Below are 12,913 nucleotides of genomic sequence, written 5' to 3'. Positions count from 1 at the left end.
ATTTTCTCTCAACCAAGATGGATACCCTCAGTATTTCACATGCTGGCTATGTAGGGATTACCTTGAATACCAAACAGAGGGGCCCCATCACCATTAAAACCAGTAGAAGTTTTTACCTCAGAACTCGTTTGCTGTTCTCCTCCATTTGACAACAGAAATGCATTCTCAGAATGACCTTCACAACACTGATGGAAAAAAACGTTCTTGAAAGATTAACTGGCTGTCTCTTAGATAATATGGTAAAGAACTGCACACTATGATTTTGCCTTTCCTTGAGAAATGAAACAAGGCCTAGGAAATACACACTTGCCTAACTTATGCGGCAATACTGCAAACTAAGAAGGAAAAGGAGAAAAAGAGGCCCTCGTGAAATCCTTTTGCCTTTCCTCAAAACAAGACAGAAAGGAGAAATGACACAAGGGAGCTGCTGGCGGATACCAGGGATACCCTCACGGAACGGAAAGGCACAGTATCAGTAGTGAACCGTTTTGCGCTCCATACCCCTCATAAAACAATGCATGGGCAGTCACGGAATCACTGCAGTGGTCAAGATTCCCCTCTGAAACAAGATCTCAGGTTACCGCTGTCCTTGGTGCTACTGCATATTTACACTAGTCTGGGACCCCCCTGAAGCAAAGCGGCCTTGATTTCTTCAGCCCCTTTCCCAATGACAAGCCATGAATGCTGCTCACCCTCATCATTTCAGGAAACAGCTCCTCTACAGAAGATGGAACGAGTCTTGTGAGCCACTGACTGTCTTTATGCCACTAGAATGACCCTTGGAGGTCCCAGGAGCTGCTTCACAATGAGAGGCTAGACCGGACAGGCTACAGAGTTACCAAATTTGGCACTGCAGGATGCCTTTCATTGGAAGCCGGAGGACCTGAAGCCCCAAAGCTCTATGAGAGCAGCACGTTAACACTGGGGCCCAAGGTGAGCACAGACACCTGTTCCTCCCCAGGGTGGACATGGGCCACGTGGCGTGGGAACTGCTGCTTGTACCGGAAGGTCTTCCCGCAAGCAGAGCAGGCATAGGGTTTTTCGCCCGTGTGGATCCTCTGGTGCTTGACGAGCTTGGAGTTGACATAGAACCCTCGGCCGCACTGGGCACACTTGTAGGGCTTCTCCCCGGTGTGGATGCGCTGGTGCTCGATGAGGGAGGAGCTCTGAGAGAAGCACTTGCCGCACTCTTCGCAGCGGTAGGGCCGCTCCCCGGTGTGCACCCGATTGTGGGAAACCAGGTGGGTCTTCTTCTTGAAGCACTTGCCGCAGAGCGGGCAGGGGAAGGGCTTCTCCCCGGAGTGGGTGCGCTCGTGCTTCAGCAGGTTGGAGCTCAGGGAGAAGCGTTTCCCGCAGAGGGTGCAGGTGTAGGGCTTCTCCCCGGAGTGGGTGCGCAGGTGCTTCACCAGGTTGGAGGTGCGGCTGAAGGCCTTCCCGCACTCCCGGCATGGGAAGGGCGTCTCGCCGGTGTGGGTGCGCTGGTGTTCTGTCAGGGCGGAGCTCCGGCTGAAGCCTCGCCCGCACTCGGGGCAGGCAAAGGGCTTCTCGCCGGTGTGGATCCTCTGGTGCCCCATCAGGGTGGAGCTTTGGGAGAAGCGTTTCCCGCACACGTTGCACACAAAGGGGCGCTCCCCGGTATGGATTCTCTGGTGTTCAATGAGCACAGAGCTCTGCGAAAAGCTCTTCCCGCACTCGGTGCAGTGGTAGGGCTTCACCACCGGCTTGCGGGGGGCAGGGGGAGGAGGAGGTTCCAGGATACCCAAAAGGTTGATAAAACCTGGAGGATCATAGGAAGTCTCCTTTGCCCGGCGCTTTCTCACCTGGCTCCTCCATCTCTGTTCCTCTACCTTTGGCTGACTGTTGCAGTCATTTGGACTCTGGGAACTGGTTGGAGGATGTGGCTCGGCCTCTGTTGTGTCCTCACCATCTCGGTCCATCAGGTGTCTTCCAGCACCTCTGCTGCTCTTTGGTGCTTCTCCTCTCTGCTCAGTGCTCAAAGTCATTTCCAGCACCTGCATCTCTCCTCTTCCTTCAGGGGCTTCTATTCTGAGATCTTCTGCCTCCGCCTGGCTTTCAAATCCAGCATCTGCTGAGAGGAACAAAGCAGAAGTAGAACCTGTGAAGGAAACTGACTATCTAGGTCAGGCATCCCCAAACTTTGGCCCTCCAGATGTTTTGGACTACAATTCCCATCTTCCCTGACCACTGGTCCTGTTAGCTAGGGATCATGGGAGTTGTAGGCCAAAACATCTGGAGGGCTGCAGTTGGGGATGTGTGATCTAGGTAGTGAAGAATATTCACTGCAATATCCCTTTTGAGAACAAAGAAGCCATTGACACATTACTATGGAAAGCTACCTTAGGGTGCTGAGATTCAGCCACTGACATGCCAGCTTACAGTGCTCAGAGAGCTTTCCCTAGGATGAGAGAACATTCAGGGCCATATGTCTATGTTCTTTATCACTGCTTATACTTTACCCCCACCCCCCTGATCGCCTGGGTTGCTAAAATATGAACCTGTATCAGATCACTAAATTAAATGCCAGTCTTAATCTTGAGAAACTTTTAATAACACAGTACAGTGTCTTGGGAGGGGGGAGAGGATCCTGTGCATCTCTAAAACTGCCTAGCTTATCAGTATAACTGCTCACACAAAATGGATTAAGCTGAATATTCTTTTTATCCCATGCATCTCCATTAACCTGGGCGTGTAAGATACCCCCTAAAATCTATGCATTCATGCATGTTCATATAATGTTTCTGTCCTGAACACCTGTTGTTGTTTCATCTTTTTGTCGTGTCCGACTCTTCATGACCCCATGGACCAGAGCACGCCAGGCACTCCTGTCTTCCACTGCCTCCCACAGTTTGGTCAGACTCACGTTGGCAGTTTCAAGAACACTGTCCGACCATAGCTGTGCAACTCAGAAAGCTTGTGCTTCCAGAATTTCGACACTAGCTGCCTTTAACAGAAAAAAAGGCATTCGCTTGCTTGCTCCTTTTTTTGTTTTGTTCGGTGGGGCAGAACGCGATCGCGATCGCGAACCCTTCACTCGGGGAATTTTTTATTTTTTAAATTGCAACCTAACATTGGGCTTCTGGCTGCACCCCACCGCACCCCTTTTCTTTTCCCAACGTTGCTCCCTAACGGAGATTTGCTCCCCCCTTACTTACCTTGGTCGGGGGATTTCTCCCTCCCTTCCGCACCTTGCGAGCTCTCCCCTTCCATCTTCCGGGAGACTTTTCTCACGAACTCCCCACTGCAGACGGAAGCGAGGTCCGTTGCAAAAAAAAAAAAGCCACCCGCGGGCAGCAGTTGCCACAACCTTGCAGGCTGGCGAGTCGGTAACGCCAGCGGAGGAGGAGGGAGCCCAGAGATGACGTCACATCCTCACAGGCGTCCACGTGATGCAGAGGGAACCTGGACCAGAGAGGAGGGGGGGGGTCCTGGAGGCGGTTGCCGGGATACCGGAGGGAACGCGCGAGGCCTGGAGCCTCCTGGGCCCCCAAGTTGCTTTTGTCTGGGGCGCAGATCCTGGAAAGTGGTCCCGTGTTTTAGGCGGCCAAATGAAACAAAGCAAGCCGTTGTTTGCCATATCCACGTAGCTAAGAGAATGAACAGGTCCTCCTCTTTCTTATTAAAAAGGGGAATCCACTAGGTTAGGGTTGGGGAAGCTTCCCCCCGCCCCCGTTAGTTATCTGTACGATAAATGATTTATTAATATTCCACTTGTTGCATAAGGATTTTATTGTTTTGACCGGAATGTAATTGAAAACAGGAATTTCGGGACATAGAAATAAAGAAAATCACCAAACCTTAAATTCTAGCACGCAGGTTGGGGGTGGGGGGGACCTAAATTATATAATTTGGTATTTGAATGACTGGTATTAGTAACTGTGTTATAATTTGGCATTGTTATAATGAGGCTATTATTGGACGAAAATTGAAAATTAATAAAAATTATTTTAAAAAATTATCTGTACGTTTTAATCGATCAATCTACCTACTTTCGATTCTATTAACGTTTAACTGTTTTGTAGTTTTTGTTCCTTCCCCACCCACCCTCGTTTTTTAGCTATTACCTGTTTTATCTGTACCCCCCGTCAGAGAAAATAGCAGATATATGATATTCAGATGAAGGGGCAGTTTATGAAGTAAGTAAGTAAGTAAAAGTTGTGCCACTGTGATCTCTGAAGGGCAATATATAAATTTAATGAATAAATAATAATAGTACCAGCTTCTTGTGAAGCAAAGTGCTTTTTTCCCCTTTTTGCTGGTGCAATTCCTGCTGAAACGCAAGAGGTGCCATATATATTTGGTTTGTTTGTCTAATTAAGAATATTTTTATAAGCTGCATAGTTTAGCTTTAAAAAAATGTTTAGCTGTGGATGCACATCAACAATAGTAATGCAGGCACTTCAGAAAGGAATATGCTACTAAGGGAAACTGTTCTGGTTAAGCCATTCAAAGCCTTTATTGAAGGTAGGAGTGAAGGGAAAGGTCTTTCTGTTTTGCTTAAATGCCTGAACAAGGTGCAAGTAATTTGAAACTGAGTTCCACAGCTGTGGACCACCACCAAAAAGGCCCTGTCTCTTGAGCTTGCCAGCAGCTGCGTGAGCATCACCTATCAAGCCAGTCTTTGGATGAAGGGCAGTAAACAAATTTAATGAACAAAATAATCAGATACAGGTAGGTAGCCGTGTTGGTCTGACAGTTGAAACAAAAAATTAAAAAAAAATTCCTTCCAGTAGCACCTTAGAGACCAACCAAGTTTGTCATAGGTATGAGCTTTCGTGTGCATGCACGAAAAGTATCTGAAGAAGTGTGCATGCACACGAAAGCTCATACCTATGACAAACTTAGTTGGTCTCTAAAATAATCAGAATGCATCCTGATGCATTTTAATTATTGTTTTGAACTAGTTTCTTTATTTTGATCTGTATTTTATCATTGATGTTTTTACATGTTGCAAGTCACCTTGAATTCTGACTTGGGAGAAAGGTGAAATATACCGTAAATGTGTTAAATGAAAGTGTTAAAAATTTTAAAAAATGTCCTGCTTTTCAATATCACATACAAATCGTAGTAAGGCAAGAACTCAGGCCGCCATAATAATGTATCCCTGTTGGTGGTTCAATGATACAATAGTTTCAAATAGTCTCTTCTGTGGTTGGAAGAGGGCCCTGTTTCGGAGATTCTTCATCAGCAAGTCCTGGTATATACACTTCATCTGACGTACTATAAACTCTATAATAAAATCCAACCACAGAAGAGATTATTATTTGAAACTATTGTATCATTTGAACCATCAACAGGGATACATTATTATGGCGGCCTGAGTTCTTGCCTTACTACTACAGTATTTGTATGTGACCTTCAGTCAAGAAATCCAACTTCTTAACTGCTTTTCAAGATGGCACTCCCATTTACACAGCAATCCCATTGAACACTTGAGCCACTCGTTTTAATTGCTGTGTTATTTTAACAGCATTACTTTATTAAACATTTGAACTGTTTTTATTTAAATGCTTGCATAATTGGTCGTTAGACTCTATATTTTGAGGTAGTCATTACCTTTACGGCGACTTTTAATTGTTTTACTATGTGTGATTTACTTTTATGTATGCTGCTTAGAAATGCAAATTAAGCATTATATAAATGACTTAAATAAATAAACATACTTCCATACCACTTAGAAAACTATTTTGGATCAAGTGGTGTATATAAATAAATTAATGGAGCTGCTTCATGGAAGAGTCCTCAGTGACTGTAGGTCTTACAAGGGAGAACACATGACAGCTTTGTATGATTGTATGATTCTCCACATGTTTTGGATGTTCCTCTCTTCCACCTACACAAAACAGTTAGACAAAAGGATGGTCAAGAATGAACTGCTGAGTGAAAACATTTATTTTGGTAACTTACAATGAAGGGGGGTTAAGTATACACAATTTGTTCACAATTGATTTTTCTCAAGGGCAGTTGGTACATGGAATAAAAACACAGTTTCAAAGGGAGTCAAAAAATAAAACCAAAGAGCCTGTTGCACCTTAAAAACCAATTGATTTATTATGGTATGAGTAATACCATATGGTATTATGGTACATGAGAACTTTATGCTCTTTCCCTCTTTTTTTCTTTATATACCGCCCTTCCTTCCAAAGGAGACCAGGGCTGCTACAGACTCATGTGATGGATCCCCCCCTTCACTGCTTTAACATCAGAGGCTCTCCCTGTGCTTCCTTACAAACAGGAGAAAAAACCTCCAGTGTCCAAATTGGACTTATCTCCAGGGTACCTCAGGCACTGCATTCGAAACCTATTGCCACCAGTGGGGTCTCCCTCCCTGGGATCCCTACTGCTACAATGTACCTCTCTCTTAGGCAACTATGTGGCTCCTTCGGCTTCGCTAACCAGCCCTTTGTATGACAAGAGAAAAAGCAAACAGTTTCCTCTTCCACAGGAAAGCTTTGTTCTCCCCTCTTTGTCACACCTCTGAAGGTACTGAGACACTGCCGAGTCAGTGAACGTTTAAGCACATTTAACTTTATTATTTAACTTATAAACATGAATTTCTCTGGTTCTTAAAAGCACATATCTTCTTTTCATATAACACAGACTTGTTAACACAGCTCCTGCATCTCTTTCTAACACTCCACTCTCCCCAACTCCCCAACTGCCATTTAGAATCCCCTCTAGCTCCGCCTCCCAGGGAACACCTGCCTATAATGGGAGTGATAGATTAACCCATGATGAACCAGAATCATCATCAGGCACCATTCCGCCACAACTCACACTACAACTCTTTCAGAATTGCTCTATGACTTTAAGGCAGCAATACATCATTTGTTTAATGCTCTTAATAAAATCTCCTTGCTGCTGACAAGGAGAGAAGCTTAAGTCAAGCTTTGGGGACTGTCCGGATAGTCTGGATGCTCACGAGCACAACAAATGTGTGTTGAGTTTCTCCTTTGGTGTGAGGGCTCCAAACCCCTCACTCCTTGGGGAAGTGCTTTTTGTTAGGAGGATATTGCATTTTTATTTTTATTTTTCAAATCTGCTTGTCACTGGGAACATGTCATTCCATGCCCAGCTCACAGGGGCATTTTGATTTGAAGTGCTATCTGAAATGTGATTGTGTGCATGTTGTTGCCGGTAGTGTCCTTGGCATCATGGATGGTGAATGACCCGACTCCCCACAGTGCCCACACTGGACGCCAGTGCAAGCTGCAAAGAGGGGACCCGGAGAGAAACCAAAAGGGAGGTCACATTCATCTTGAAGCCTCTCCAGGAAAGTCTTAGAAATCACAACTCAAATTCCCTGCTCCCTCTAAAGAAGCGTTGAGGACCTTGCAGCCTTCCAGATGTTGAACTCCAACAGCCTCAGCCAGCATGGCCAATGATTGGGGATGACGGAAGCTGTGGGGGGGGGGGGGAGAGCAGGTTCTGCACCTTTGCTCTCATGCAGATGTGTGGAAGCTTTGGCCCTTCTACCACCACCAGCTGTTGGCCATGTTTGCTGGGGCTGATGGGAGCTGTAGTTCAGCAGCAGCTGGAGGGCCAAAGATCTCCCGCTCTCGCTCCAAAGGCGGGACGATGTGCGCTTCAGCACACAAAGGAGGAGCACTCTTTTGTCCTATCACAGGGAGCTGAAACTGATTGGCTTGAAGGCAAAGCGTATAGAAGCCCTTTGCCAGTTTCACTTTTGCAGCAAGCCAAGCTAGAAGTCTTGAGAAGCAGGGCCAGGCTGTGAAACGGACCTGCATACTCTGCAGGAGTAATAAAGAGTAAGGAGGAGGCAGAGGAATGAAGTGAGTGAGAGAGAAGAGCATAGAAGCAGGGGTTAGGCAACTAGTAGGATAGATTGGCAGGTTAGCACACAGAGAGCATTAGCTCACTGGACCACTTTCTGCTGTTAGTACCAGGAGAAAAAGAACCATTCTCTTCCATTTGATTAATGCTTTTTCACCTAGTGACCTGGAGGAAAGTACTACTCTCCAGAGGTGTGCAACTGCTCACACACCTGCAACATGGCTACATATGCTGGGCATGAGAACCATGACAGCGAACACTGGACTTGGGAGAAAGCTCTGGAGCTCCAACAAGTGCGTGCTGGGACTCTTAATTTGAGTGCTCAACCTCAACCTACGGTGGAGCACATAAATGGCCAGGGTGAGCTCTGCCCGTCACGATCAGGGAAGAGATCTGATGGGAGCAGAGTCGAATCATAGAAGTGTAGAGCTGGGAGGGACACCAAGGGTCATCCATTCCAACCCCTTGCAATGCAGGAATGAAGTAGAGAGTCCGATCAGAAGCTCTTAAGTTCAAGGAGCTAAAGCTAGTCAAAGAGGCCTGGGACACAGCTCTAAAGGGGCCTAGAGGGAGAGACAGGAAGCAAGTGAAAGGGGCTACTATCATAAAGAAACTGCAGGGCAGCCCTGCTCTATGCTTTCTCAGATATTTTGCAGCAGAGGGGGCGTCTCCTCCCAGGGGTGCAAGGCGAGTGTGGCCACCGGCTCCTCCTCAGCCGGGTGCGCCTGTTTCTGGTGACGGGTGAACTGCGGCTTATAGCGGAAGGCTTTGCCACAGACCGAGCAGGTGTACGGCTTCTCCCCCGTGTGGATCCTCTGGTGCTTGATGAGGTTTGAGCTGACGCAGAAGCCCTTCCCGCAGTCCGCGCACTTGTAGGGCTTCTCCCCGGTGTGGATGCGCTGGTGCTCGATCAGGATGGAGCTCTGGGAGAAGCACTTGCCGCACTCCTCGCAGCGGTAGGGCCGCTCCCCGGTGTGCACCCGGTGATGGGACACCAGGTGGGTCTTCTTCTTGAAGCGCTTGCCGCACAGGGCGCAGGGGAAGGGCTTCTCCCCGGAGTGGGTGCGCTCGTGCTTCAGCAGGTTGGAGCTCAGCGAGAAGCACTTGCCGCACAGGGCACAGGTGTAGGGCTTCTCCCCGGAGTGGGTGCGCAGGTGCTTCATGAGGTTGGAGGTGCGGCTGAAGGCCTTCCCGCACTCCCGGCACGGGAAGGGCGTCTCGCCGGTGTGGGTGCGCTGGTGCTCCACCAGGGTGCTGCTGCGGCTGAAGCCCCGCCCGCACTCCAGGCACGTGTAAGGCTTCTCGCCGGTGTGTGTGCGCTGGTGCTCCACCAGGGTGCTGCTGCGGCTGAAGCTCTTCTCGCACTCGCTGCACGTGAAGGGGCGCTCCCCCGTGTGGATCCTCTGGTGCTCAATCAGGTTGGAGCTCTGAGAGAAGCTCTTCCCGCAATCCGTGCAGTGGAAAGGCCTCTCGGGCGCACGCCGGGGCGAGCTCGGCGGGGCCTCTAAGATGCCCAGGGCATTGATGTAACCCCCCATGGCCGGCGCGTTCGATCTCCTGCGGCGACGCCTGAACGGCGGGGGGTTTACCCGGCAGATGTTCTGAAGGGTTCGGGGGGCATTTTCCACAGCTGCCGCATTGGGAAGGAATCCCACTTCCTCGTTCACCATCCCGTCACCTGTGTGGACAATATTATTAGCATCTCAGCCCCATATGTACTTTAGAAAGCTTGGCTCCCTGCCGGTATTGAGGACAAGTTGCCATCAGAGATTAGGAAATCCCAGGCTACGTCAGACCAGTTGTTCACTTTGCTCAGGCTTCTGTCATGTGAAAAACAGCCAATCAGCTGACACCAGGAAATTGATCGCAAGATTGATGCCCTGCTTAAGAACTGTAGGAGGTGGGTGGGTCGTAAGGGGAGATGCTGGGGCTCCCACCATGGAAGCAGCTCCTGATATCTTGCAGTGCACCCTATTCCCAGTTGTATACAACTGTTATGTAATTGTTACGAGGGATGGACTATGACCGGGGAGATCGAGGGTCAAATTTACACTCAGCCTGAAAGCTCACTGGGTGGCTGATCAAATCGCTCTCTCTCAGCTTAACCTCCCTCGCTGTAGTGAGGATAAGGGTAAGAATAACATGTAATTAAACATAATATTTGATAGAACATGAACATACATATACTCAAAGGTAAGTCTAATAATACCACACATGTTCCAGGGCTGAAGACTGATACTAAAAACAAGTTATGGAGTTCAGCTGAAACCTTTGCATTTTCTGTCTAGCACTGGATTTGGCAACAACCAGCAAAAACTAAGTTTCTACTGCTCATAGTTTTTGAAAAGGAGCTTGGAAACATCTCAATTTCCTCATTTAATTTCCCCCCAGTGTTTCTTCACTTCTTAATCAAAAATTCCATCTTTTAGCAAAGCTTCAGCCCCAGAAACAGAAGAAATTATGTAAAACTTAGTATTTATGCATAGGCATGCATAGTTTGCATAATTCATTCTGATTTCAGAATACAGTGGTACCTTGACTTACGAAGACGATCCATTCCGCGGCTGTCTTTGTAGGTCAAAGTCTTCGGTTCTTGAAGCACCCGTTCTGCGCATGCGTGAAGCGCGAAATCTTTTTGCGGCACGCACAGTCGATGCATGCACAGAAGCGCGAAATCGCGCTTCTGTGCATGCGTCGACTGTGCATGCCGCAAAAAGACTTCCGGGGTTGTCGACTTTGGAAGTCAAAACCTTCGGAAGTCAAGTCGTTCAGTTGTCGAGGTACCACTGTATGGGCATCCAGGTCATAGAATATGTTTTGGGGGATGGTTTGGAGCACAAAGTACAGACCACACATACATGTGCAAGTATTTATTCAGCCAAATTAAAGGAGGGATTCACTGTTGGGTACAGTATATACAGTCATATGCTGAACATGCACTATTTACTTTGGCCTTTGACACGAGAGAGGGAGACCCAATTCTTCAGATTGCAAATTTTAAAACTGCTTTTAATCTTATATGTTATGTTGTTGCAACCTGCCCTGGGACCTTATGGGTGAAGGACAAGTGTAAAATCTAATAATAATAAATGAGAATTAGTAACACCACCACTACAAAGAAATGACTGTGTGTTCCTGAGGTGTGTAGTAGACTAACATTTCTGTAATAGGACTACAATACAAACTATGTTCCAAAAATCTGAATAAGTGAATATTCCCCTGTGGCAATGATTCCGTTAACCTATTTTAAGAGAACTGAAGTGAATCTGTCAATCTGGAGTGAATTAATTGGGCTATATAATTGCATTATAATTTTTCGTCAATAATACAGTGTGATCATGCCCAATTTCTCACCTGAAAAGATTGTTCCCCTTGGGATCTCCCCATCCTCAGAAATCTGAAATTCTGGGACATAATTTCCATCAACCTGGGCCATCCAGAAGAGCAAAACACACTTTGCTGAGCTGAAAACCTGCTAGTGAGAGATGCAGAATCAAGATTTCATGTCCACTCTCTGTTCTAAGCATGTTTCAATGTAGGGGAAAACAATTATTGCTACACACACAATCAATCATGAATGTGCAATTCCTCAGAACATATAGCCTGTGGAACTTTCTATAGTTACTATAAACATAATACCAGTCATTAAGATAATTGCATAGGTATTAGTCACAGTAAATAAAGCTAGGCTAGCATAGGGTGGCTGGCAACGTGCATGTAGAGCTGGAAAAGGTGCGGAAAAAGGCAACCAAAACAATCAGAAGGCTAGAGTAAATAAAAAAATATATAGAACCCTCTGCGATCAACTACGGTAGGTTGACAGGGCAGGAGGTCCTAACAGCGAGTTAAAAATGGAGCTAATGCAGAAGGCCTATTCGCATGTCACGGCCCATGGCTAGCCATTTGTTTTGTTCTGCACGCCGCTTACGGCAACCGTGTCCTCTGAATCACTTGCCCTGATCGCAAGCCACAATGAAGCCAGCTGCAAAACTTCCCTGCTGTTGGTTGACCCCGCCATATCAAATTGCGGCTTCCGCCAACGACGGCAGTTCAAAGAGAATGAGTCACTGTGAAAGGAAGAAGCAGACCAGAGCGGGGGGGGCGGGGGGGAAATCCAAACAAACCAGCTCGGTTTTGTGAGCAAAATATGAAACCGATACTTACAGCGCACGCCCACCCCCTATAGAGGGAGAGGGGAAGCCACAGATCGCCAGAGACGGGAAATCAAGGAAAGCCACCGACAGGATGAGGATCAATCCCTAGAGACGACTCCTGCCCTCTCCTCTCCTCGCCTTCCTTAAGCGACTGCCACCCCAGTTTGAGAAGAGGGTGGGCAAGACCACACAACCCCTACCCGCCCTTCTTTCCAGCCCCACAGCGCTGCACGCATGGATCACTGAGATGGGGTGAGGTTGGGTGTGTGTGTGTGGAAAAGGAGGGAGTGCGCGGGAAAGGGAAACAAAGTCCTGGGGTGCGTTTCCGTGCAATGGCCTCCAAAGAGATTGCAGTGCAGGCTAAGAAGACCGGGGGCGGGGGAGGATCAAGCAACAACCTTCCCCATCCCCTCCCTCTTTTTTTTTTTTTGCAGAGCTCCAGGCGACTGCAGAGCGCGATTCCTGTCCCCTTCCTATTGTTTCTCAGTAGCAACTCCCCCCCCAACCCGGAAAAGCAACCCGATCCTCCCCACTTCCCTCCCCCACACCAGCCCCCCCCCCAAGGAAGGCTCGCAATCGCTCACCAGACTCCCGGGAAACCCCCAACTGCGGGCGCAAGAGGCGGCCGTGTGCCCCGTCGAAGGCCGTCCCCAGGAAATCCCATCCTGGCATCAGGCGTTCCCCTTGCGCGGGAGGGCGCCGCCCAGCCCTCCCCTTCCCATCCCTCCGCTCGCTCGCCGCAGTGCCAGGAGGCGGCGTCGGATTTGCGGCGGTTAAAAGGACAGAGGCCACTCGAGGGCTGCGACACGCGCGTCCCCGAGACAAAGCCGCCGCCGCTGTCTCCTCCAGAAGGTTGCAGCCCGCATCGTTTCTCCAGAAAGATTCCGCCTCACCGTCCTGGGAAGGGAATACGTAGACAACAAAGGGTTGTCTGGGTTTCTAAGCTC

The 12,913-nt window shown here is 48.2% G+C and overlaps 1 protein-coding gene across 1 annotated transcript; it reads right to left on the bottom strand.

The window, feature by feature from the left end:
- Positions 1–838: 838 nt before the first annotated feature.
- On the bottom strand, positions 839–12,695 carry LOC118094317 (zinc finger protein 345-like). Its single transcript, XM_060281768.1, has 3 exons — positions 12,551–12,695; positions 8,560–9,490; positions 839–1,668 (listed from the first exon to the last, which is right to left on the bottom strand). The coding sequence occupies exons 1-3, from the start codon at positions 12,636–12,638 to the stop codon at positions 900–902; spliced, it is 1,788 nt and encodes a 595-aa protein (XP_060137751.1). The 5' UTR covers positions 12,639–12,695; the 3' UTR covers positions 839–899.
- Between the last annotated feature and the right edge of the window lie 218 nt (positions 12,696–12,913).

This window comes from Zootoca vivipara, chromosome 13 (genome assembly GCF_963506605.1).
Source record: "Zootoca vivipara chromosome 13, rZooViv1.1, whole genome shotgun sequence".
Classification (NCBI taxonomy): Eukaryota; Metazoa; Chordata; class Lepidosauria; order Squamata; family Lacertidae; genus Zootoca; species Zootoca vivipara.
The sequence above is the reverse complement of the archived record's forward strand: the minus strand, read 5'-3'. Positions and strand labels throughout refer to the sequence as shown.

Coding starts and splice junctions, on each gene's coding strand:
- LOC118094317 (XM_060281768.1), bottom strand. CDS start 12,638: ATGCCAGGATGGGATTTCCTGGGGACGGCCTTCGACGGGGCACACGGC. Junction 9,491..12,550: donor GGGGGTTTCCCGGGAGTCTG/GTGAGCGATTGC, acceptor TTGTCCACACAG/GTGACGGGATGGTGAACGAG. Junction 1,669..8,559: donor GCCTTCCGCTATAAGCCGCA/GTTCACCCGTCA, acceptor CTTTTCGCAGAG/CTCTGTGCTCATTGAACACC.